At 34.6% G+C, this 27,929-nt stretch overlaps 1 protein-coding gene across 5 annotated transcripts in view; it reads right to left on the bottom strand.

Moving 5' to 3' along the window:
* Positions 1 to 6,517: 6,517 nt before the first annotated feature.
* LOC110028626 (mediator of RNA polymerase II transcription subunit 31) overlaps positions 6,518 to 27,929 on the bottom strand; it is a 25,250-nt gene continuing 3,838 nt past the window's right edge. Inside the window, exons 5-7 of one of the 5 annotated variants that reach the window (XM_020730547.1) lie at positions 19,295 to 19,542; positions 8,728 to 8,783; positions 6,518 to 6,855 (exon numbers count right to left, since the gene is read on the bottom strand). In XM_020730547.1, the coding sequence (XP_020586206.1) occupies positions 8,771 to 8,783; positions 19,295 to 19,542 (261 nt within the window). In that variant the 3' untranslated portion in view covers positions 6,518 to 6,855; positions 8,728 to 8,770. Of the gene's footprint in view, positions 6,856 to 7,297; positions 7,850 to 8,298; positions 8,318 to 8,727; positions 8,784 to 19,294; positions 19,543 to 27,929 lie in introns of those variants that run through there. The other 4 variants (XM_020730550.1, XM_020730552.1, XM_020730549.1 and 1 more) reach the window with 4 other exon arrangements.

A 27,929-nucleotide genomic window follows, 5' to 3' on the forward strand; every position in this document is an offset into this window, starting at 1 on the left:
ATATAATATAATATATAAATATAAAACTAAAAAAACCATAACTCGGTACTCCTAAATCCCCCGACCGCGACCTCCCTCTCGAATGCTCTCCGGTTCGGCTGCCTCTCCCTCTTCCGACTCTTCTCCTTCCTCTCAAAATCACGAAAGGAGTTCGACCGCGAGAGCTTAGGGTTTGTGGTTTGTGTTTGCTGCTCTCCTCCTCTTTCGAGTCATCTCCTTCTCCTCTCAAAATTGTGAAAGCTTAAGGTTTGTTCTTCCTCTTCTTCTTCTGACTCATCTTCCTCTTCTGATTCCTCTATTTTTGAGTTGAACATGAGCACACCCTTCACGAGTCATTTCGAACACAAGCTAATATCGAACGAGTCGAACACGAGCCGCCCCTGAGTTTGCTCAAGCTCGGCTCGTTTACAGCCCTAGCAATTTTCTAATTGGCTTTAGCTCACAAATAGCGAATGTCATATCAAATCTATCAATATATTCACAATCAAAGTAATTGCATTCCAGTATGGACATGACCTGATTTATCTATCTTCATGGTTTTATTTAAATACTCTACAAAGTAGCAGTTACGAACAGAGTCATCTAACCTGGTGGTTGTCGTCGAATGGTACTATTATATTATGGTCACGACCGCAGTCCGCATATTCCCCAACGGTTTTCTACCCTTTAAGTTGTGAATTATAAGGGGTACAATTGATTGACATAAAGTTTTATGTTAGCTAAGGTCGACTTAGATTTGTTCCCTTAGACATATATCCACCCCAAATAATTAACACTCTTGGACGACACAACCAATGATTGCTGACAAGAATTCTTCTGTCATGTTGGGCCGACTATCTCCTCTAAGTAAATGAGGGATCACTATAACGTGAGATGACAGAACCATGAGATCTTGATTGGGTTTCATCCTCATTCCCTCACCATCCTTTTTAAGCTTTAAGTGATTATTTGTACAACAAATTCTAAGTCTGCTGCTATTATATGTTAAATATTAAATTCTTAATGACAAGCCTTAATTAAAAGTGTTCTCCCATTATCGGGAAGGGTAATTAATCATAGGGGTTTGCGCCTATAGGAAACTTCAAAGCACATATCAAAAAGTCCTCGCTAAATAATGTGAAATATCTGGGTGATGTCTTATCTATATGTCAATATGCCTTCTAAAAATTTGACCCTCCAAAGCTCTCTCTCTCAAAATAAAAACAAAATACAGAGAGTTATCCTCAGTAGTGATCGTGAATTTGCGGAACCCAAAGTGCATAGGTAAAGAGTTGTAAGTGTAAATTGGAAATTTTGATGGAGATAGGTAAATTCATAAGAATTGAGTTACATAGCGCATAATTCTTATAATTTTATATATCACACACATAAAATTTCATATTTACACACATAAAACTCAAATGTTTATTATCACATAAAAAATAACCCTATTATTTAAAAAAAAATCAAATCTATTTTTTAATGCATATGGTTAAAACACCAAAGTATTGTCCATACAAATATGAAAGTTTAGGTGTGAGAAATGTAAATAGTTAAGAATTGGGCGCTACTTATATAAATAAAATAAATACATCAGATTATTATTATTTTTTTATTTGAGATAAAATGAAATCAATATAAAACACAATGGCAGACGAGCGAGCAACAGGCGGAGGATGAAAACGACAACAACTAACAACATCAGGTGTTCGACAGTCATTTAGGTATTGTATAACTTTCAATTAGTTAATTGCCTTGTCATTCGCCAGTCCTCAGATGCAAAAATTTTTCTGTGCGGACTCCTAACGTAGCTCTACGTGCGGCACAGGATATTCCTGAGTTATTTTTAAGTTATTTCTGGGTTATTTTCAATAATCCCAAAATAACCCAGAAATAACCCGCGGACTTTATTTTTGGGTTATTTCTCGGTTATTTCGGGATTATTGAAAATAACCTGAAAATAACTCACGAATAACATGCGCGAATAACATGCGCCGCACGTACACGTAGAGATACATCAAGTGTCTGGACAGAAAATGCGCGCCCTCAGAGGTAGTCCATATGAATATTTTTTTTTTAACTAACATAAACATGTTATAATAAAATTAACACTCAATTTTTTTATCCACAAGTTTCGTGTTGTCCACACTTGACGTATCTCGATGAACAAATAACAATTATTATGAATGTTCAAGTCTCGTAGCAAAACAATAAAGAAAATCTTCCCCACACTGAAAAATCAAAGCACATTTTTCAACTCTAGTCCGATGACCACGACACTCTTAATATCGTTGGAAAGATGACAAAATTCTCTACAACCGCTCATTATAAGTCTTGAGGAATAAATCAAAGTAATTGCAGAATTCTCTTTATGGCTTTCAAATTTATTAAAGAATATTATTTGGAAGATTATAAATTTCTAACATTTTAAACATTTATAAGAAAAATAATTGAAGTCAATAACATTTGAAATGAGTGTGAACCCACAAAAAATTAACAAACAAAAGAAAATAAAGAAAAAGAATAAAAATAAAAATGAAATAAAAGGAGGCATCTACAAACATACCACCCAATTCAAATTTATGTATATATCTAACATATAAATTTTATTTCTTTACATTTATACCTTTATACCATCAAAATATTTTGTGTCACCTAAAAAAAAAATTACTACTTTGATATAAAAAAAAATGAAATGCATGCATAAGATGATATATATATATATATATATAATATGTAAATACATAGGAATATAGGGTGTTAATTTCATTAGACAAATAAAGTAAAGTTATACTTAAAATAAATAAATAAGGAGCATGTTCTGATAATCAAACTGTTATAATAATAAAGGTGGATTAATGATGAGAAATGCACGGGTCTAGCCCCTGCTAAGCAGAAAAGAAACAGCGGAACACATATATTTACGTGATTCGACAAATTTGTCTTTGTTCACGGAGTTGCAGAGGAATTTTATTTGCTGAGAAATTACACCGTCGAGCACCTCGACGTTTATAAAAAAAACTCTCTCTCTCTCTTCGTCTTTCCCACCACTCATCTCTCTGTAAAATCAATGCCCGAGAGAGATTACAAGGGGAGTTGTAGCATGTTTATTTATTAGTTTCATCATGTTATTAGACTCATTAAGGAATTAATCAAATAATTAATTGAGCCCATTAATTATTTTCTTTTCTCTTGTGAAGCAAATCATAGATAGCGGGATTCATGCAAGGAAAACTGTAGAAAATCTAGGGAAGAAATTAAGAATAATTAATTTTATAATTAATTTCGATTATCAAATCCAATTTGCTGTCAAACATGAGAAACTGTCAATTTGAACAATGGACTGGTTTTCATGTTCGCAACAAATCTCTGACTTGGAGACTAGTATACTGGCTACGTAGCTCTTCTCTTCAAACGTGATAACCTCCACCTCTGCAACTCAAAGCCCATGTCTTCAAGCTAGAAGACTAACTGAAGTTGCGCACCACTTCAGTTTCTGAAGAGTAACACCCTTAGTCGGCATATCAATGTCAACATAGTCTTGTACCTTCAAGCTCTTTCTTAAGTTACTCTCATTTCTGCTTATAACTCCCACTATACGGGCAATATCCTGCCTCTATTAAAGGTTTTTTTTAACAAGTCTATTCGTGTATCTCTTACTGTCATCAAGCTCAGTCTTTACAAGGTACACTCACTTGTTGTGCAATGTCTTCTTCTCTGCCATCAAGCTCAGTCTTTACAAGGTACACCCACTTGTTGTGCAATGTCTTCTTCTCTGATAGAAGTTTTGTTAGCTCCCAAGTCTAATTCCTTTGCAGGGAATCCGTCTCCTTCTTCATGGTCAGCTTCCACTTGCTCGAATTTTCATCTTTTAAAATTTCTTTATAACTCTGACTCATGTGACCAAGTCTGCAATGCCGCAAATCTGTCGTGTTCTCTGGAATTGTAGTACCAACACTTTTGAGTAAAAATATAGTCATATATAGTGTGTCAGTTTTCTTACCCCGAGCAAGTACTAATTCTCCTTTGGTAACCTTCTAGGAGTTATCTAAGAACACTATTGTATAACCACCCTCATCGAGTTGTCCAACATAAATGAGGTTTTTCTTCAACTCTCTCATCGAGTTGTCCAACATAAATAAGGTTTTTCTTCAACTCATGAATGTGTATAACCTTTTCCAAAGTACATTTGCTCTTATTAGGGAGGGCAATATAAACATCTCTCATCCCCACCACGACTAAAGCTTTTCCATCAGCCAGATATATCTTCCTAAAGTTACCTGCAACATAGTTTCACATTAATTCTCGGTGGGAAGATCTATGGAAAGAAGCCCTTGAATCCAGTATCCAGTCTTCAATAGAACTGTGAACTGCAAGTAATTCAGCAAAAGCGCATTCTATACTTCTTCGGTCACAACATTAGTTTTACTATTCTCCTTCTCTTGAGATTTCTGCAGTTCCTTTTTATGTGGCCAGTTTTGCTACAATTTTAACAGGTTGTCTCCTGACCAAGCTTTGATTTTAATCTTCCTCGGTTTGAGTTCATGTCCCGTAATCTCTCTCTGAAATCAACATTCAATGTCAAACTTGAATCTGATGTATCACCAGAATCTTTCCCGTGCACCTCTTCAGCGAAAATCAAATCACGAATATCATCATATTTTAGTTTAGATCTACCCGCATAATTGTTAATTATCATCCTCACGGTTTCCCAATTATTTGATAATGAAGCCAACAATATAAACACACGTAACTCATTGTTAAAATCAATTTTCATGTACAACAATTGATTTGTGATGGTGTTGAAATTATTCTGATGCTGAGTGACAGACACATCTTCTGTCATCTTTAAGTTAATAACTTTTTCATCAAGTGCACATTGTTATTCACTGATGGCTTTTCATACATACATGATAAAGCTGCCAAGAGATCCGCAGTGGTCCTTTCATTGATAAAGTTATGGGCAACAAATCTTGACAGGGTTAATCGTATAACCCCCAGAATCAGTCGATCCAACATATTCCATTTCGCCTCATCCATATTTTCTGACTCCTTTCCTAGTGACGATAGGTGAAGTTTTTTTCCTATATAAGTAGTCACTTATTTGCATCATCTAGTAACCAAAATCAGTTTCATTAAACTTCTCGATCACTAATGTCATCACTTCATCTCTAACCATCGTTTTTCCTTAGATCTGAACCAAGACTCTGATACCAATTATTGTGAAAAATGACGGCAATAAAGCAGAAAATCTGATCGAGAAAAATTTGCAAAGCAGAAAAGAAACAATGAAACACATATTTACGTGATTCGACAAATTTGCTCACGTCGAAGGAGTTGCAGTAGAATTTTATTAGCTGGGGAATTACATCGTCAAGCGCCTCGACGTTTATAAGAAAGACTTCCCATCTCTCTCTTCCTCTCCCTCTCCTCTCCTCTCTCTGTAAAATCAACGCCTGAGAGAGATTACATGGGGAGTTGTAGCATGTCTATTTATTAATATTATCATACTAATAGACCACTAAAGAATTGATTAAATAACTAATTGAGCCCATTAATTATTTCATTTTCTCTTATGCAGCAAATCATAGATGACAAAATTCATGCAAGAAAAGCTGTAGAAAATCCAGGGAAAGAAATAAGAGCAATTAATTTAGAATATCAAATCCAATTTGCTGTCAAATACGAGAAATTGTCAATTTAAACTGTGGATCGATTTCCATATTCGCAACAGGTCTAGCCCCACTGAAATTACAATGGTTTTATATTAGAATAAAAAAAATATTTTTAAATAACTAAATATACATTAAATAAATTTAATAGTTATAAAATTCCATCAATTTTAAATAAGATATCCCTTTCTCCCAAAGCCCAGCTGATGTTTAATTTTATAATATCAAATTAAATGAAATACTATAAATGATTTTCAGCTTTTAAAAAAAATAATTTAATTTATTCAGTAGCTATTTGCTCTGACCTTTGGCTCCTACTGGCAAATGACGTGGCAAGCCAGTCGCCCCCCTCCTGAGCGACCAGGCTTTTTTAATTTTTTTTTAATTATCAAATTAACTAATTTAAAATCATATAATACCTATTTTGAAAATGTATTCTAAATTATATAGTGAATTGTTAGCTCAATCAAATCTATGAAATTCATAATATACCATAAATAAATTGGTGGATATGTTTAAAATTCACTGAAATTTTCCTCAGTATTTTATGTTCGTCAAAACAAACATTAGAATTAAATTAAATTTTTGTGTTGAATTAGACGACAATATAGTTTCCAATAATAATAATTACGAGCATTTACAAGCGTACCACAAAATTCCGACGCATTTACTTATCTAACACCCAAACTTCACTTCTTATATTAATACCATCCAGTATATCACATCAAAAATCTCATCATTTTAGCTTTAAAAAAGTGAATACACATTTTTCATGCGTAGGCATGGTGACATATATGTAAAAATTAAAGTTTAAGCGTTAGATATGTAAATACATAAGAATTAAGTGGTACATATGTAAATCTCCCTAATAATTATAGTACAGCCATGTCAATTCTTACTTTATCGGAAACTTGCTCTTATATGATTCACATTTACAGAAACAGAAGAACATCAAACAGACGACCAAGATTTCAAGCAAATTCCTCTGTAAGGAATACAAAATTTACAATAATCACTTTGCATAAACAATAAACTTTTACATTATTCCCACTTAAACTCATCGAGCAGAGAGGAGGAACAAGTTTAGAAGACTACAAAATGGGGATTTCGGGCTCCATCCCCATTGCAGAAGAGAGCAGTGAGAATCATCCCACAACTGGAAATTATATCATGAGGTATTATTATGATTTTCAATAACATTTTCCTGCTCACAAAATAAGTATTAAAATTTCATAAAAATAAGAAGAGCACAGGGTTAAAATTAATCCAAATCACATGGTCTCGCTGCTTGACTGTTTATTGAAATCAATATTTCATTTTAGCACCCAATTCTTATGGATTTACCTATCTCACATCTAAACTTTTCATTTTTACACAGAACACTTTGCCTATGGATGAAAAGATGGATTAGACTATTAAAATGTGATAATAAGTGTCACTTTTCATATGATGTTTGTAATTATGAAAATTTAAGTGTGAGATAGGTAAATATTAAAGTTTTGGGTGATATGTATGTAAAAGTCCTTTTTTTTATTTTGATTTTGAAATTTATAAAACTAAATAAAGTAAACCGAACTTATTTAAGTACAATACTTATGTTTAGAGTAGTAAATTTATTGTGTTAACAACAATTTAAAAATCTCCAAGATAATTTAATTATGGGGGTTTTTACAGTCACATCACTCAAAACTTAACTATTCGCATATTTCACATCCAAACTTCTATATTTACAAAAATTGAGAGGGAGGTTGGCACGGTGTTACTCTTGTTTTTGTCAATGGAGTGGGAGGCCAGAGGAGAGAGATGGAGATATAAAATAAAGCATGAGCCCCAAGGGTTTTGGTAGGGAGGGCATGGCGGCGTAGGGCAGCGTGCGAAAGAGAGGGAAAGGGGCGATTGGGTGCATGAACTGTGGAAGGTTGTCGTTGAGGCCAAAGCTTTGTGGCGTGAAGGGAGATGGGGTTGGTCAGGTGGTTTTGAGGTAAGGAAGCCGGCACAGAAAAAAGGGAATACCGCCGGCGGAGAAAGGTGGGACCTTTTGTTATCTGTCGTGTGGAAAAAAAAAAAGAGAGCCAGGTACAACCCTTCTCAATTGCAATCTTTTGTATATTGTTGGGGGGAGATGGTTGAGTGAGAGAGAGTTCCTCCCCTGTGAGATTGCTAGAGGACATGTTGGAGACGGAATCCATTAACAGAAGCTAGAAAAAATATTTTTTTTTTGTAAATATAGAAGTTTAGATGTGAAATATGTTAATAGGTAAGTTTTGAGTGCTAGGTATGTAAAAACCCCTTCAATTATCCATCAATTTAAAGCAAATCAATCAAATTAAACGTGATCAAAACATTTAAAAAATATTTAAAATTAAAGCTTGAACATAACAAATTAGTACCTGAAGATATATGTTATTAAACCGAAAACCGAACCAGAAACAAACTGAAACAATCAGTTTATTATTTTAATTTGGTTTGTCAGAAAGATGCTTTGATTTTAATTTCAAATTTTATCGTAAATGCTGTATAACAAACTAACTAAACCGTCAGTTCATCATTATTTATCTTCTTGTTTCATTGTGAAAACTTTTAAAAATATATATTTCTACCAAGAATTTTACATCAACATGCATCCTGACCATTTTCCTACACAATGGCATCCTAATAGAGTAACTCTGTTAACAAACATATCAAAAATTAGAAAGCAAAAATAGAAAAATTAAGGGGCATTTAATTACATACCACGCAATTCTTATGCATTGACCTATCTAATATCTTAAGTTTCATATTTACATTTATAACACCCAAAATTTTAACATCACATAAAAAAATATCCTAATTATTAACTTTTTAAAAGTGAAAAAAAAACTTTTCATGCATAGGTTTATAAAACCAGTGTCACTAGTGTAAATATCAAACTTTAGGGGTTAGATATGTAAATACATAAGAATAGGTGGTATGTACATAAATTTCCCAAAATTAACTGCGAACAGGATAACTCATAATATGAAGAAGGTAAAAAACAAAAAAAAACTGCTTGCAACCGGTATTACTCATAATCTGGAGAAACAAAATAAAATTTTACCTGTAATCAGTAACCCTTCTTATCCTTAATGTTGATTGATTTTTCAACCTTCTTTCCTGCAGCATGAAATAATTTCAAGCCAGTTAATATAGAACCAGTAACACATAGAAGAAGGGCTTTCCCATAATTATTGAATTGAAACACCTGAAAGATTTCAAAGGTATATAGTGTTTAGAACCACCAAGTACATGGTATTCTATTTGAAAATTCATGAATTTGCTTTGAAGCCCACATCTTTTAAAACAATCATGAATGTGCTTCATACAAATAGGTAAAATGTGTCAAGGGCGGATAACAAAGTTTAAAGAAGTTCAACAATATTTTAGGCTTGTAGAGTTATTACTGTATGAATTATATACAAACTCATTCAAATGCCATGTCAAATCCCAACTAGAAAGATGCATTTTAATAAGACAACATAACATATCACCCAAACTCCCATTAAGTAGCCCATCAATTTGTTATGAACAGCAATAAAAAATTTAACGAAATTTGCAATTTTTTTAAGTTTTTGTCAGAAATAACTCATGAATTATATATTCATGTCTAATGGTTTTAGATGATTGATATAAATTTTTCTACTTCATGGAAAGACAACTAAACAATGTTAAAAACAACAAAAAATTTATAACACGGAGAAAATGTGCCATTTTATTGGGGGTGATAGTCCTAACACAAAATCCGCAGTAGCATCCTCCCAATGAAGTTCATATAGAATACTCAAAGGTGCATAAATCCATTATCATTTCATTTCCCCTAAGCAATATAATAAATTATACAACGTGAAAGTATGTCCACTACATCTCTTTTCAAACAACCCATCATCAGTCATGGACATAATCTTAAAACTGAAAGTGATACCTTAAATTGGGCCAGAGGAATAAACATTGTCCGTTTTTCAAGCAAAATCCCATTTCCTGATTAAAAATGATAGACTCTAGTTCACCTTCGATTATGCCCCGGAGAGCACATTAAATCATAATTTTTCTAATTTCAAACATGGCAGGTGCAATTGCAACACTACCAAGATATAATTTAATGTGCCTTAATATGTAATAATGTGATCTGAATCAGAGCCAAAATCAGCAAATAAAATGCAAGAAACATGTGGAAAAACTCAAATTAGGGCTAATTTGATTAAATCTTCAAGCAAACAAACAAGATACAATGGGTGATTTACGATTCAAGAGGCAGACCGACTCTCCACAATCCCTAAACACCGGTAAGAACAGGAAGACAAAAAAGAAAATTGTAGGAATCAAACAAGAAAGCAAACCCCAGTTGATTAGCTCTACCGAAGCACCCGACATTCAAACTTTCCCATACCCCCCCCCCCCCCCCCCCCCCCACCCCATCTCCTAAATTCCTATCCTTGCATACATGATTAGGGGCTTAAAGCTAATGCGTCAGTCTAAGAGGGACTGACGTAATAATACTCATCTCCCAAAGAAACACAATGCAAGGTTAAAAGAAGGAAGCTGCTTCTGAATCACTTCATGGGGATCCCAAGCTGCTTCATAATCTGACAAATTTTTTCACTTAATCAGCACCTCATTTGCCCCAATCACTCCTCGATACACCTCTTCCACTTCCAAAGGTTCCAAAACCACCTCAAGGTCCTCTGTCAGCGTCGGAGGAAATGAAGACGAGAGTTTGTGATCTTTGATAGCACGTCTCAACTGTAATACATGAAAGATTGGATGTAATGATGATAGTGGTGATAACCTCAGACGGTATGTCACTGCCCTAATGTGTGCCACAATCTCATAGGGATCATGTAGAAATCTTCTCACTTCTCCTAACCGTCTTATGCTTGTAAGATTCAGCTTCCAATAAACCATGTTCTTGGGATCAAATTATATCTCTATCCTATGTCCATCAACCTTACTCTTCATGATTTGTTGGGCCCTCAAAAGATGTCTCTTGAGCTCTGCCAATATCATACCCCTCTCCTATCGGTCTACACTAGATAGTAGTGTTATGCACATAATGTATCAGGTGAGGTGGATCCCACACATACAAAATCTTGAAAGGTGTGGTCTATATTGCAGGATGGTATAAAGTGTCATACCACTACTCAACCCAAGCAATCCACCTTGTCCAAAGCTTCGGCGTAATTGATACAAAACAATGCAGGTACGTCTTCACACTCTTGTCAATCACCTCCGCTCGATCAGTCTGGGGATGATATATTTTACTCCTCTTTAGAACTATCCCTTATAACCTGAATAGTTCCTTCCAGAAGTGATTGAGGAACATCTTGTCCCTATCTAATACAATAAATTCCGAAACACCATGAAAATGAACCACTTCCCGTATAAATAAAATAAAACTGAGATAACAGTATAAGAGTGTCACAATGGAATGAAGTGTGCATATTTGCTCAGGTGATCCACTACAACCAATATATCAGTAAATCCCCCTTACCGTGGCAACCCTCTAAAAAATCTATTGTCACCTACTTCTAGACCTTCTAAGGCAAAACTGGGAGTTGCAGTAACACTATTGATGTCATAATCAAATACTTGTGTCGTTAGCACACATCACATCTAGCCACTATGTCCTCTACATCTCTACATATCCCCCACATAATACAAGTTCTATCGACAATCAACTGTATGACTTTTGTACCTCAAAATGTCCCCCAATTGTGTTGTCGTAAAACTCCTGTAACAGTTTGGGAATGTGCACTGATGACCTCAGTAACACGAACTGTACTTGGTAGAATAGCTATTGTCCCCTCAATATATATCTTGGATGACTGTTTGAATCCTATAACTATGCCTTGACACAAATCAGAGCCAAAATCAACGAACAAATTACAAGAAACATGTGAAAAAAAACAGATTAGGCTTAATTTAATTAATTTCCAAGTAAACAAACACGATACAATGGATGATCTACATTTCAAGAGGTACATCGACTCTCCACAATCCCTAGAGCCACTAGGAATAAGAAAACAAGAAAGAAAATTATACGAATACAAACAAAAAGCTAAACCCTAAGTGATTAATCTTCACAAAACACCCCCAAAAACCCCTTAATTTCACTCCTCGCATACATGATAAGGGGCTTAATGAGCCCCGCTCGTGGGTCGGAATCCTCACAAGAGGCAACTAAGGGTCCTGCCCCCCTAGGCTGGGCCAGCTAGGCCAGCTGGTCTGGCTGGGTCAAGCCAATCCAGGGGACTGGCGTAACATAATGATCACTAACAAATCAAAATATAGTATATATAGTACACAAAGCTATGATGACTTAGGATAGAATAGCACAGTATTATATATAATATAAGGGCATACCATATGAAGATCAGCATAAATGTAAAAGAAATTCCCCGATTAGAGTCAAATGGCCACACTGTTTAATTATTATTCAATAATCATAAAGCCATTATTTGGCATAGATGAATTATTATTCAAGTTTGAAAACATTTCACTAAAGTATTTATAACTGATATATTCATCTTTAATGTGATCAAAACAAGACATTTTAAACTGATTGTGTGAAAAAGAACAATCCGACTCAAAATATTAATATACTTATACTCAACTCCAACATAATGTTTAATGACAAAATGTCCTATTCTAATAACTCGACCCGATTTAAATGTACATATCTTACCTTTTCTTATGAATTCAAAATTTCAAACTTTGATGATCAAAGTAAAAGACACATTCTTAATGCCAAAAAATATCTTCAAAAACAAAGTGTCTGCACAACAACATAAACTTATATATCATAATATGATAGTTCTGCTTAGTTTCATTCAATTTCTCACAAAAATAGACGATCAGATGACCCTTTCGATTTAGCAAAAATACAAATATTAGATACCTCACAAAACCTCAAACACTTTATCAAAACTTGGAACTTTAAGCATATGTGTGATTATAAGCTTCTCCTTAATTTCAACAGAAGCGCTATCAATAAGTTTTGTTCATGCAGAATTCCGTCCCCATTAGTTGGCCCAGATAGCTCATAATATGGGATCCACGGGGGGGGGGGGGGGGGGGGGGGCTCTCTCTGAGAAAATTTCTACACTCCCTCCATGGCCGTGGAGGTGAGCTTTTATAAAAATGGCTAAGGGGCGGCTCTCAGGGCTAATGTTTTGGTGTATTGTGATGCTTCGGTGGTGGGCAGATTTTTCTATTTGAGCTTTATTCTTTTTATTCTTTTCTCATTATGTTGTATGTCTTTTCTTCTTTTTTTGTTTTTATATTTCGTAAGTTGTACTAGTCTTTATTATGTTTGCCCTAGCCGCAACCCATATAATAAGGGGAAAGGTTGTAACTTAGGCTTGAGGGGAATAAGAGAAAATAGCTTCTCTACGTTTCTTCATGGCTTCAAAGTCCTAGGGAGAATCCTAGCTGTTCTGCACTCCTCCGCCAGCCTCCTGCTGTCCACGCACAGCACCCTCCTCTGCCGTACTTCTATCAGCCCTCCTATCTCAGCCACAACCCCAACCTGAACTCCAGCATCATTCCTGCAGTAGTCCTGTCCCCGCAGCAGTCCCTTCTCCTTGTCTCAGCAACACCCAGCAGTGGCATACTGCTGATGATTCCAGCAGCCTTCAACGCAACCAGCAGCACCGGCACCCTGTGTTGATTCCAGCAGCATAAGCCTGCAGATTCCTGCTCTGCATAGCCTTGCCACTGCCTTCCCACAGACTGATTTTCAGGGGCCTGCCGCAAAGAACAACACCAGTTGTGTTTCTCTGCTGCCTTGCTGCTGTCCTCTTTCTTGCAATCCTCCACTCTCAGCACCTTCCTGCTTCCCTGCCGCTGATTTCCCTCTTAGTGGTTAACCAACCTATCTATCACCTAATATGTGATGAAGACTTCATGTCCTACCACAGAAGGTGATACCGAATCCGAAACAAATACGGTTGAACAGCCAGAAATCTCTTCCCTCATCACCAATCATAAACTCGATGGCTACAATTTTCTCCAATTGTCTCAATCAGCTTTTATGTACATTTGTGGGTAAGGGAAAGCACCTCACTGGAGGAGCCATTCTTGAACCTGTTGATCCTCTTTATCGCTCATGGAATATCCAGGATCATGTGGCCATGTCTAGGTTGATCAATTCTATAACCATAGAAGTTGGAAAAATTTTCTTTCTTCACAAGACAGCACAAGGGATTTGGAAAGACTTATTCTAGTATTGAAAACAATGCAGCATTGTTAGAGAACGAGACAAAACTACATGAGTTTCGACAAAAAGAGTTGAGTGTTACTCGATACTATAGCACACTATTAAGGTACTGGTTATATTTAGATATGTATGATACATATGTAAGAAAGTGCCTCAAAGCACTATGATGTAAAAAACAATAGTAAGGAAGAAGAGAATGTTCAAGCTCTTACTGGGTCGAAATAAGAATTAGATGGCTAGAGGAAGAATTATAGAGATAAAGTCCTTCCCTATCACTAGGGAAATATTTGTTGAAGTTAAAAGAGAAAAAAGTATTAAAAAGCTCATGATGGCAGGAAGCATGGGTTCATCGAGCATTGAGAGCTCGGTTTATACACGCACAACTCCTTCCAAGATTCAAAGTCAAATAAGAATCACCCGTTGTGTAAACACTGTAAGAAACTTGATTACACAAATGACAAGTGTTGAAAACTACATAGAAAACCTATACAATGGAAGCATGGACAAGGAAGGAAAGACCAAGACAGCAAGGTCCATGCTTCTACCTCTTCTTAAGGGTTGGCTGGCCCTAGTCCCTACATCAAGGAACAGTTGGATGTGTTGAAGAAACTTTTTACTAGCACCATTGAGCAGCCAACCAGCTTGAAGACATGCCAAGGTATCAAGTCCTCTTATTTTGCTAACAATGAAAGATTTCGAGCTTGAATAATAGATTCAGGTACTTCTAATCACATGACCGGAGACATTCATGCTCTCATCAACACCAAGAGATCACTGCCTCCAAATTTGTAAGACTTGTCAATGGATCTCACTCCATGATCTTTGGTAAAGGAGAATTGTAAGTCCCCTAATAAATTCATCTTTCCTTTATGTTATGTGTTCGCCACCGAAATTGCAACTTATTTTCAATTAGCAAGCTTACTCAATACTTGAATTATGTTATCAAATTACAATTTATCTCTGGTGAATTTCAAGTGGTGAATACGGGAAATGTGATTGACAGTGTTGAATTACAATGAGAACTATACCTGCTTAAGAAGAGCTATTCACTTAGCACCAAAGTGCTTTTTCCATCATCCTCTTCTCATGTTCCCAAGTCGGTTGTGTTTGAGCTTGTTGACAGTCAGGTTATATTATGTCATTGTTGTATGGGTCATCCCAATTTTTATTATGTTGCAAATTTGTACCTCTATCTCTTTATTAATAACAAGTAATAATTTTATAAATGTCAAATCTGGCAATTAACTAAGCATATTGTCATGTATATCCTCTGTCTCAGTACAAACTCTCACATAATTTTTCTATCATCCACAGTGACATTTGGGGACCATCAAAATTAAAAACTATCAATGGAGCCACATGGTTTGTCTCCTTCATTGATAATCACACTAGAACCAATTCAATAATCTCATGAAGCATAAATCTGAAACTATACAAATCTTTCAGTACTTCTATGATATGATTTACACTCGGTTCCAGTGTAAAATTCAGATTCTCAAAACTAATAATGCAAAGAAATACTTCAACTCAATCGTCAGATCCTACCTTACAAATAATGGAATCATCCATTTGAATTCCTATGCTGAAACTCCACAACAAAATGAGATAATTAAAATAAAGAATAAATAACTCCTTGATGTATTTAGGTCTATAATATTTTCTTCCGATGTCTCAAAAACTTTTTAGGTAAATACAATGCTCACAGGCACCTACATCATTAATAGAATGTCAAGCAGCGTCCTTAGATTCAAAGCCCCTCTCGATATTTTGTTGGACACATAAGCTCATGTTACAGTTTTCTTACCCAAACTTCCTCTAAAAATATTTGATTCTCTTTTGTTCATATTCATCAACCAAATTACACAATGTTTGACTCAAATCCATCAAATGTATCTTCCTCGATTATGCTTCTAACAAGAAGGGTAAGAAAGCTATAATCATTGTCTACGTAGTTGATATGATCCTGACAGCAGATGATAAAAAAGAGATTAGGAAGGTTAAAGAAGTTATTTCCATTGAATTTGATATCAAGAATCAAGGAGCTATGAGTTACTTTCTAGGGATGAAAGTTGTCGAGTCCAAAAAGGGAATTGTGATATCCCAAATAAAGTACATCCTAGACCAACCAAAGAGATAGGAATGATAGGGTGTAAACATGTAGAGACACCTATGGATTTCAACAAAATGTTAAACTTACAGGGAAAAACAACCCCACAAATGGAAAAAACGTAGATATTATAGATTGATGACAAAGCTTATCTACCTGTCACACACTAGACCTGATATCGCTTGTTATGTCAGCATTGTGAGTCAACATATAAATAGTCTAAATGAATAATATTCGAAGATAGTTTACATATAATTGAGGTTTCATTATTTAAGAAACCAGACAGATAGAAGTTTATATTGATGCTAGTTGGGTAGGATAACTCATAGACAGAAGATCCACATTTGGGTGTTGTTCCTATACAACAACAACAACAACAACAACAAAGCCTTAATCCCACTATGTGGGGTCGGCTACATGAATCCTTTTTCTCCATTGCGTCCTATTTAATATCATATTTTCATTTAGTTCTAGTAAATTAAGATCATTTTTAATACAATAAACCCAAGTCTTCCTAGGTCTACCTCTGCTTTTCTTAACACAAGTCGAATTTAAAACATCTACTCTCCTAATCGGATCATCTAATGGTCGACGTTTAATATGACCAAACCATCTAAGACGACTTTCTCTAATTTTGTCTGTCACAGGAGCTACACCAACCCTATCACGAATATATTCATTCCGCATTTTGTCTCTAAGTGTAAAGCCACTCATCCACCTAATCATTCTCATCTCGGCAACACTTAACTTATTATTATGCTTCTCTTTTAAAGGCCAACATTCAGCGCCATAGAGCATTGCAGGTCTCACCACCATCTTATAAAATTTTCCTTTCAGTCTTAGCGGTACTTTTCTATCACACAAAAGGCCCGAAGCATTCCTCCACTTCAACCAACCAACTTGAATTCTACTATTAACATCCCCAAGTCACACTTCTATCACTAAAACTATTACTACTTAAATTACATTCCATGTATTCAGTTTTAGTTCTACTTAAACGAAGGCCTTTAGACTCCAATGTAGACCTCCATAATTCAAGTTTTTCCTGGGCTTTTTCTCTCGTTTTATCCACGAGAAGAATATCATCAGCAAAAAGCATACACCAAGGTACATCCTCTTGTAGATGTCCAGTAAGACCATCCATAATTAAAGCAAAAAGATATGGGCTTAAAGTCGATAAATCTTGTCAGATGGATGATTAATTCAATGTACATCCTCTTGGGTGTTGTTCCTATATATACGAAAATCTTGTCAGATGGATGAGCAATAAGCAAGGAATGGTCTCCAAAAATAGTGCAAAATTTGAGAATTAGGCAGTTGCTTTGAGAATTTGAGAAGGAATGTAGATCCAAAAATTACTAATAAGTTGAGATGCTCAAAAGTTAATCCCATTAAGATGTTTTGTAACAAAAAATTGGCTATTAGTATTACAAAGAACCCTGTGCATCATGACAAGACCAAACACAATGAGATTGATAGACATTTTATCTCTAAAAAGATCAATGGTGACATTATACACTTAATCTACATTCCAACTCATCTTCAAGTCATTGATTGTTTCGCTAAATCCCTACCTCCATGCAACTTCAACGATTTAAATACCAAATTGAGTTTTTACAACATCTATGACCGAGCTTGAGAGAGAGTGTGGTATTCCGTCCCTATTAAGTGGCCCAAACGCCGACCATATGGGACCCACAGGTTCACTCTGTGAATGCTATTGGAGGGAATTTCCTACTTCAAATTTATTATTTTTTATTCTTTTCTTATCATGTTGTATCTCTTTCCTTCTTTGTTTGTTTTTATATTTGGTAAATTATAAGTCTTTATTATACTTGCCCCAATCACCCCCATATAATAATGGGAAAGGTTGTAACTTGTGGAGGGGAATAAGAGAGAATCACTTCTCTAACTTTCTTAAGTTCATTTAAACTTTTTTCTTAAAGTAGTAGTAGTTCATATGATCACAATATTGAATGTCTTTCACCAATCATATATATAATTTAGAAACATAATGAAAAATCCTTTATCTCATGAACATTAGTTGGTACAGTCAAATTATTAATTACTTTAAATTTATCATAATCAACAAAAAATCTATGAGTAAATGCAATAAATCACAAAAGATGTAAATAATATCATAAAACATCACTTCTTCATATTTTAATGTAACTTTTCTATATATAAAAGTCCAAAGCTTTCAAAACATGCATAGAATATTCACCACTTACTTTAAAATATGTCAAAATATCATCAATGTATATAACTAGAAATTCCCGAGAAAGAACAAAAACATGATGCATGACTCTTATTAGCGGTGATGTTGTCAACGTTTGAGTGAGTTAAGCTCAACTCAAAATTAATGCTCACTCCAAAATTGAAATCACTTCAAGTAGGCTAGACTAAACTCTCTAATTACAAGTTAGCACAATACTATAGTCTAATTACATAACTATTATTTAAAACAAGCATTGTCATTTGAGATTGACAACCCAAGTTTTTTTTCTTTAACAAACAAATCATGATGCTTTGGTATCATTGTATCAACCAAAAAATAAACTGCAGCAAACCCATATAAAGGAAGATCAAACCGTAAAAATTTAATACCATACACATCAGGTAGTTATCTTGCAATTTATTTCTATGGTAACAAAGGTAGATTCAAACTTAATGTCAAATGACAAAGATCCATTTTATGACCCAAAAGAAAAACGCTAGCAACTAGAGTTGTATTTTATTGAGCAGTAAATGTTCACAGAAAATGTAGCATGAATACTTACAAGCAATATTCTGTTCCTGTTTTTATTCGTGAATTTGTGTGCTTGAATGTTCTAGCGAGTACATTTTCAAAGGACACCGTAACTCAACTCCAACTCTTCTTCATGACATCTCTAGTTAGCCTTGCTCAACTCTATCCTTTGCTTAGTGTATAGTCCTAAACATTTTAATTTTTATGGTATGGTCTCGTAATTTGCATTTTTATTCTGTTCCGAATTCAGTTGCTTGAAACAAGTATTTTATTATCTTAGTCATGTGAAAAACATGATAAAAAACGATTTTGTTGATTATGCGCAACACAAAAGATTTTTTTATGAGATCACCATTCATCATGCCACAGAGCATAACAAAATTAAATATAAATAATCATTACAACTTTGGCATGGCATTTTAATACTTATTAAAGGTATTTATGCCACCATTTTGGTATCACATAAAAAGAAAAAAAAACAACCATAAACTTTCATAAATTACAAAGTTTTGCATCAAGAAGATTTTAAAACATGTATGATGAAGTTCAGAACGTACTTTCTCTTTCTGCGATCCACCATGTTGTTTCGCATGTCAACTTTGGGAGGAGCAGATCCAGGTTGTCCAACAACTTGCATTGGGGGGAGGGTTGGTGCAGAAGCAGCAGGCATGGGGGGCACTGGAGCGGGTGGAGTTGGGGGTGGAGCAGCAGCAGCTGGCTCAGGGAGAGGACGAGGTGTAATGTGCTTTAATCTATTGTTCCTATAATTCTTCCAGAAGAAGTATTGTTGTTTGTGGGCCAACTCCTAAAAAAATCATGAAGAGGAATGTCAAAATGATTCTCAAGCGAAAATCACGGTAAAATGCCCTTCATTAAAGTTAAAACGCCAAAGTAATGACTTCAAGATTGAATTAAAGTTAAATCACAGAATTTATGACTTCAAGCTTTAAAATAGAGGACTGCCAAAAAATCATATTGCTTATAAGTTCACAAAGTTGTTTGTCGCAGAATTCCCAGATATGGAATATGGAGTACCTATTCAACACATAGGTCAACAACTCAACTAAACATGAGAAAAAATAAAAATGAAAAAAAAAAGTAAAAACTTGAAAATCAACAAAGTACAATACTAATCAATAAAAACTTCTCCAATATTCGCCGATGTACACCACATTAGAATCAGCGGAAAAAGGAGTAATGGAGGTCATGCCAATACTTTCTTTTAATTTTAAACCATTCAATGATTGCATATTACGAGGTTGTCTAGTAGGATGGAAATATCTTAAGATCTGTCAGGCATCCATTTTCTTATTGTTAATTTATTGACTCAATATAGCTAAGGAAAAAAATGCTAGGGAATATTTCCTTTTGAGGAATGGCAGCTATGTACGTAAGATCTCTCAGCTAGGGTTTTTCGAGATTGAACTCTCTCATTCTCAGTTTTTATTCATCTTGGCAGCAAGGGTTTCTTTAAGACTTGGAAGCTTCAACTTACAAACTCCACTAGAGTCTGATGGTGCATACAAGAAGAGAATCTTTGTGAGGTAGAATTATTGTGAAAGTCTCTTTGATTTAGAGCATGTGTATTTAGGCTTTGGGAATGGATAGCGAGTGATACTTTATTGCATACACCAAATTTCCGACATCTTCGATGGTAGATCGGATTCTCTCTCATCTCCTAGAGATGTGGGCTTTATTCAAGTTGAAGCACGTAAAAATTGATGTTTTTCTAACCTTGCGCATTGCTTCATCTCTTTCATGAGTTTACATTGTAGTGAATTGTACTTCACTCTAGTGATACTTCTGCAATGAGTATTGGAGTTCTTATCATAACAATTTGATAGCATAGTTTGGAGTATAATGGCTATAAAATTCAAGGTCGAGAAATTTCATAGGTCAAAGAGTTATGCCCTTTAGAGAATCAGGTTGTGAGTAGGGCTGTCAAAAAAGCTCGTTGTTCGTGAACAACTCGTGTTCGGCTCGTTCGTTAAGTAAACGAGTCAAACACAAACAAGTTCTTAAAGCTTAAATTATAAACGAGCCAAACACGAACAGCTCTTTGTTTGCTAGTGTTCGGCTCGTTTTAGCTCAAAATAAAAAAAATATATATATTATTTATATAATAATATATTATATAGATTTATATCTAAGTTTAAAATATAACTGCTCGAAGTTTAAAATGTAACTGCTCGTTTGGTAATGTGATTATGCGCTTTCTTTTGTATTCAATTGGTCCAGGTTCGAATCCAATACTTTACATTTACTTTTTCAGTTTAATTTTAACGAGCTAATTTCGAGTCGAACACGAGCCAAACACGAACACGAATATTTAAATAGAGCCGAACATGAACACACTGTTCACGAGCCGATTTCGAACACAAACAATTTCGAACGAGCCGAACACGAGCCCCGCCTGAGCTCACTAAGCTCGACTCATTTACAACCCTAGTTGTGGGGTCTTCTAATTTGACATGAAATTATGAAAGCACTCATTGGGCATTCGAATATGCCAGTAACAACAATTAAAGAAGAAAAGGCAGAGACGGATGAAACAGATCTTTTTCAATACAGTTGTGTTTGGTGGGAGGAGGTATCAACAAAGATCTTGGACAAAGCAAAGTGTAAAACTATTAATTCACATTTGAATGGGCTTAATTATAGTGCTCGTGATATAAGGAATACTGATATGATTGTAGATGATGAAGATCAAGCTTTGTTATTAATGATGTATTTACCTCACTCATATAAGCATTTTCATGAAAACATGTTGCGAGGGGACGGGGCGCACTAGGAGCAAGCAATTAAAAGCCAAGAAAAATAATATCAGCATATGCAAATGCAACATGGTCTACTGTTGATTATGATAATATTCTTTCTATGATAGCAAAATCTAAGTGAAGGGATCAGTGAGTTCTTGAATTAGCTTGTTCATATTATGTCTCGTGATGAATAGTTCCATACAAGTGTGCGTGTGTTTTGTAGAACTATTGGTCGTGGAAGTAAAGGTTGGAGGACACATGATAGTGCAATTAAGAACTTTTCAAGTGGTTAGGCTTGTACCCAATCTGAAAATGAAATTCATATTTTTAAGTGATTTAAGTGATGCAAATACATATATTCTTGTGGAACTCAGTTCCTTAATGTTTGCAGTAGCATTTTGATTGTCATGATAACTAAGTGTTGCAAAATGAAAATTTGACAGCCACTTACGTTATGTTTTCACCTTCGTCGGAGCATCGCATTTTGGGTAAGTAGAAAAAGGTGAACTTCCTGGTTGTAGAACAAAAGTTGTAGCAAAGTCGAACATGGGATGATAGAATTACATTAAAAGGAAGATCAAATAGAATATACTTACTTTACAATCTACCTTGGTGTCAAGTCTGAATTCAGTGAAAGAAAATAACAACTTACAATGTACAAAATTCAATATCATGCAAAATTTCAAAGGACTCTCTTCAACATTCAATTCTAGGAGTTATCTGAGTCGCATGGGATTGTGTTGTGCTAAACCCATCGGGGTTTGTAAACTTAAAGTGCTCGGCTTGGAGATGAGTCATAAAAGATATTCAAATTTTTCCACAATAAAGCCAAAGGTAGAATTGTTAATTTATCACATCAATATAGTTATGAGTGTTAAAACCTATATATGCAGGATCTCCTAGCTAGGCATGGGTAGTGCATATGAGAAAAGCATCTTTGTTAGGCAAAACGATTATGAGGGTTTCTTTGAGCTTCTTTTTCGATTGAGTGAGTGTACTTGGACTTTGAAAAGGACTGAGAAGTATTCATTTCTTATGTAAACCAATTTTGTGGTTTCTTTGATAATGGAATGGAAACTATCTTCTCTCGCTAACAAAAGCTATGTTCAAGGTGAAATACATAGATATTAGTGACTCGCTCTTTTTGTTGTTTAAGCTCTTTTGTTTTATACTTTGTGAAATACCATACTTTAAAACTGATGAAATTTGAGCGTTAACTGATGACATTTTCATTAAAATATTCATATTGGTACATACACAAAACTTATGGACAATATAATTCCAATATGACCATCAGCCAATTAACTATCAGCCAACTCAAAATAATTCAGATATGACTAACGTTGATAAAGATAGCAATCTACTATATACTACATGATATTAATATCTTTAGTGCATTTCATTCAACTTTGTCTACGCAACTTAACATCATTGAGCATCTCTGGCAAACAACCTAGAATACGGTACCTTGGTGGATATCATTCCACTTTGGCCGCACAGTTCAACGTCGTGGATTATCTCTAGTAGACAATCTGGGACGGGTCTATTATCCTATGTGAATTTCATTCAACTTTCTCCACACGGGTTAACATCATCAAGCATATTCGGCGAACAACCTAGGACAGGTTAATGTCATTTAGGCAACTCCAACAAACAGCCTTAAATCAAACTTAAATTTTTTTTTATAACACTCAACTCCTCGGTCTACACAAATTAAGTAACATTCCAACATGAGGTTACGTTGCAACATAAGAAATGAAATAATATTCAGAATCACAAAAAGTGCACTATAAGCAAAATATGATTAATTACAAACACATGAAGTCACACTATAAGAAATAATAAATGCTACATCAAGCAAACGAAAACCTTTAAAAACAAACACATTATTGTAAAGTACAAATGCTACATCAAGCAAATGAAAAGCTTTAAATAAAATACACTGTTAGGAAATGCAAAAGTTAAAACAAATAAGCAAAAGCAAAACACTAGTCAATATCAGCATCTTCCTCCCTCTTGTCAAGGGTGTGTTCCTTCAAATCACTCAACTCGTTCACATTTCGAATAAGAAGAGAGATCTTTAGATGTCTGATTGGGAGATAGGCCCTCGATGAACGACCCTTGATCCAACACCAATATCAATATCTTTCCCTTACTTCAATCTCTTATTCTCCTATTCATGGGCAAACAACTTTACTTTTAAAACCTTCACTTTGGGTATTTTAACTAAGACCAGCTCTCGTCTCCGCGAGCTCTTCTCGAGTTTTCTTCAGATCCCGATGCTACAAAGAGAAGGAAGTCATCATAGTAGATATCTCGATTCTACACTCTGCAATTGGCTTTCTAAGCCTGCAACATCCTCAAAATTAAAATTATATATATGCTTTGATTTTCACAAATTCTAAATTTTACACTTTTAGGGTAAGATTCAGCTCCATATCAACACTCATCATTTTATCATCTGTAATAAACAATTTTATAATTGATAAGTGAAAGCAACATAAAAAAAATTATGTATAGAGAGACAAAAATTCTTCAGGTCGTTGAAGTCTAGTACAGAAGCGATTCAATACCTCCAAAATATAAATTTTTGAAATGCCAGCCCAACGATTTTTATTCACTCAATCATTTTCTTACTTTTCTTTGGAGGATAAATTTCACAATCACTATCCTCGAAGGGTCGCTTTCAAGGGGGCAGTAGAAGCTGATTCAAGATGCGTTTTTTCAGACTTCTTCAACATCGTAGCGTGAAATCACCCAAGATGAATATAAAGACCTGTTTTGAATAAAAATTCTTCACTCAATTTTTGACATATTGTACTTCGAACTGTAGATTTTTAATATTCCAAAAATCAAACATTATTAGTACATCATCTAGCATGATATGAAGGGTGATAGGAAGTCCTTATAGTTTTCTTCGACTCCCATGAAGGTCTTGTTCATTTTTCAAAAAGATAAATTTGGCAGACCATCTTTCTTAATGGTTACTTCATTCAAAGATCTAGTAATTTGTTTCTGAAAAATATTCAACCAAGCACATCACTGATAAACCTGTTTATCTTAGTCATAATCACCAATGTTAGTTTAGTACCACGCTTTCTGAAAAGACAATCAATCCAACAACAATCATAATAACCCAACAAAATAACTGATAAATACATAATCCAATAGTCGATATAATCTCATTCAATTCAGACACGTGTGGAAACTGAAGGCCAACACACAAATTCACCTAATAATTTGTGATATATGTGGGTGGAGGCGTACAAGCTTTTGATCAGACGGTCAAGCAACTTAACCACCATATCACTTGGAAAATGAAACTTCTTCGAGAAGATTTTGCAAAGCATCCTCAATAATTATTGACTCTGGCTCATCAATTTTTAATATCTTGTGTGGCCTTCATGGGTTCGGGATATTTTAGACAATAGAACTCCAAATAAAAAAAAAAACAAGTGCAATAATCCTGCTTTTATAGGTGAAAAACACCTAAAAGGGAGCAGGAAACAACATGCCAAATTTTATAGATAAAAACCGCCAAAAAGGGAGTAGGCAACATAGACTTGGAGAAGCAACAACCGCCCAAAATAAAGCACAAGATCACCAAACACTTCAATTTGAGAAATTCGGTGAAGAGCCCTTGCTTTTTGGGGGCTAAAAAAGAAGAAAAAATTCAAATTTTAAAGGTTCGCTCCGCTAGCAAACCGGCGGTGCTTGCTTGCGGGCACACATCTACGTCCGCATAGGTATACAACAACAACAAGCCTTTATCCCACTAAGTGGCGTCAGCTACATGAATGTTTTTTTCTCTATTGTGTCCTATTGAATGTCATATTTTCATTTAATTCTATATCATTTTTTTATACAATATGCCCAAGTCTTTTTTAGGTTTACCTCTGTCTTTCTTAACATCAGTTAAAGCTAAAACATCTATTCTCCTAACCGAATCATTAGATGGTCGACGACTAATGTGACCAAACCATCTAAAACGACTCACTCTAATCTCATTTGCCATTGGAGTTACACCAACCCTATCACGGATATATGTATTTCGTATTTTCTCTCTAAGTGTCAAACCACTCATCCACCTAAGCTTTCTCATCTCAACAACACTAAAATTTGTTTTATATTTCTCTTTTAAAGGCCAATATTTTGCGCTATAGAGCATTGCATGTCTCACCACCATCTTATAAAATTGTCCTTTCAGTCTAAGCGATACTTTTCGATCGCACAATAGGCTCAAAGCATACCTCCACTTCAACCAACCAACTTCAATTCTGCTAACAAAACTATATCACCATCACTTTGAACAATAAACCCGAGATATCTAAAATGTTCATAACTTTGAATGATTTGATCACCCATAGTTACAGCTTTGTTACTAGAGCTACTACTACTAAAATTACATTCCATGTATTCAATTTTAGATTTAATCAAACGAAGATCTTTGGACTCCAATGTAGACATCTATAATTCAAGTTTTTCCTAAACTCTTTCTCTAGTCTAATCCACAAGAATGATATCATCAACGAAAAGCATATACCAAGGTACATCCTCTTGTAAATGTCCAATAAGTGCATCCATTACTAAAGCAAAAAGATATGAGCTTAAAATTGATCCCTGATGTAATCCAACTGAAATAGGAAAATATTTGGTCAATCATCATTTTGTTTGAACACAAGTAACAGCTCTAGTATGCATGTTTTTAATGACTTGAATATAATTCAAATCAATACATTTTATTCTAGAACTCTCCAAAAGACTTTTCTTGAAACCTTACCGTAAGCTGTTTTCTAAATCAATAAAAATTATATATAGAACCTTCCATCAAACCTCTCATTAAATTTATAGCTTCCATAGTAGACTTGTACGACAAATCCAAACTGATTATGAGAACTTTGTATCACGTTTTAAACTATGTTCAATTACCCTCTCCCATAAATTTAAAGTATGACATATTATCAACTTAATTCCTCTATTAATTCCTCTATAATTAGCACACTCTTGCGCATTCCCTTCATTCTTAAAAATGAAGACCAAAATCTTTTTCTCCACTCCTCAGGCATCTTTTTAGTTTTTAAAATAATACTAAAGAGTTTGGTAATCCAAGAAACTCTCGAATTCCTAAATATTTCCACACTTCAAAGGGGATGTCATCGAGTCCCACTGATTGTCCACCATTGATTCTCTTTAAAGCCTCCTCATCTTCTTTTTTAATAAAGCGACGGTAATAATAAAATATTTTATTATTGATAAGAATATTAATATCACTAAGATCGATCATATTTTAAGAAATTTCATAAAAAGTTTATCAAAATAACTCACACACTTATGTTGAATATCTTCTTCTAAAAAAAACATTATTTGATTTTCATCTTTAATACAGTTTACTTGAGTCAAATCTTTATCTTTCTTTTATCTTTGTTTGGCTAGTTTATACATATATTTTTCACCCTCTTTAGTATCTAAACTATTATAAAAAACACTAAAAAGATAATTTTTAGCGTCACAAATTATTCTCTTAGACTCACTACAGGCCACCTTATATTTTTCTTAATTCTCCAAGCTTTAACATTTAAACCAATTTTTATAACATAACTTTTCACATTTTGTCTTTTCTTGCACATTATTATTCAACCACCAACTATTTTGATTTATATAATTTTTTTTCTTTCTGATTCTTCAAGTACATCTTTTTGTCACTTGTTTAATAGTGTTTTTTTTCACTTTATACAACAACAACAACAAAGCCTTAATCCCACTACGTGGGGTCGGCTACATGAATCCTTTTTCTCCATTGCGTCCTATTTAGTGTCATATTTTCATTTAGTTCTAGTAAATTAAGATCATTTTTAATACAATAAGCCCAAGTCTTCCTAGGTCTACCTCTGCCTTTCTTAACACAAGTCGAATCTAAAACATCTACTCTCCTAATCGGATCATCTAATGGTCGACGTTTAATATGACCAAACCATCTAAGACGACTTTCTCTAATTTTGTCTGTCACAGGAGCTACACCAACCCTATCACGAATATATTCATTCCGCATTTTGTCTCTAAGTGTAAAGCCACTCATCCACCTAATCATTCTCATCCCGGCAACACTTAACTTATTATTATGCTTCTCTTTTAAAGGCCAACATTCAACGCCATAGAGCATTGCAGGTCTCACCACCGTCTTATAAAATTTTCCTTTCAGTCTAAGCGGTACTTTTCTATCACACAAAAGGCCCGAAGCATTCCTCCACTTCAACCAACCAACTTGAATTCTACTATTAACATCCCCATCTATATCACCATCGCTTTGGACAAAGGGCCCAAGATATCTAAATCGTTCACACCTTTTAATAATTTGATCACCCAAAGTCACACTTCTGTCACTAGAGCTATTACTACTAAAATTACATTCCATGTATTCAATTTTAGTTCTACT

This window comes from Phalaenopsis equestris, unplaced genomic scaffold (assembly GCF_001263595.1).
Source record: "Phalaenopsis equestris unplaced genomic scaffold, ASM126359v1 Scaffold000517, whole genome shotgun sequence".
Lineage (NCBI taxonomy): Eukaryota > Viridiplantae > Streptophyta > Magnoliopsida > Asparagales > Orchidaceae > Phalaenopsis > Phalaenopsis equestris.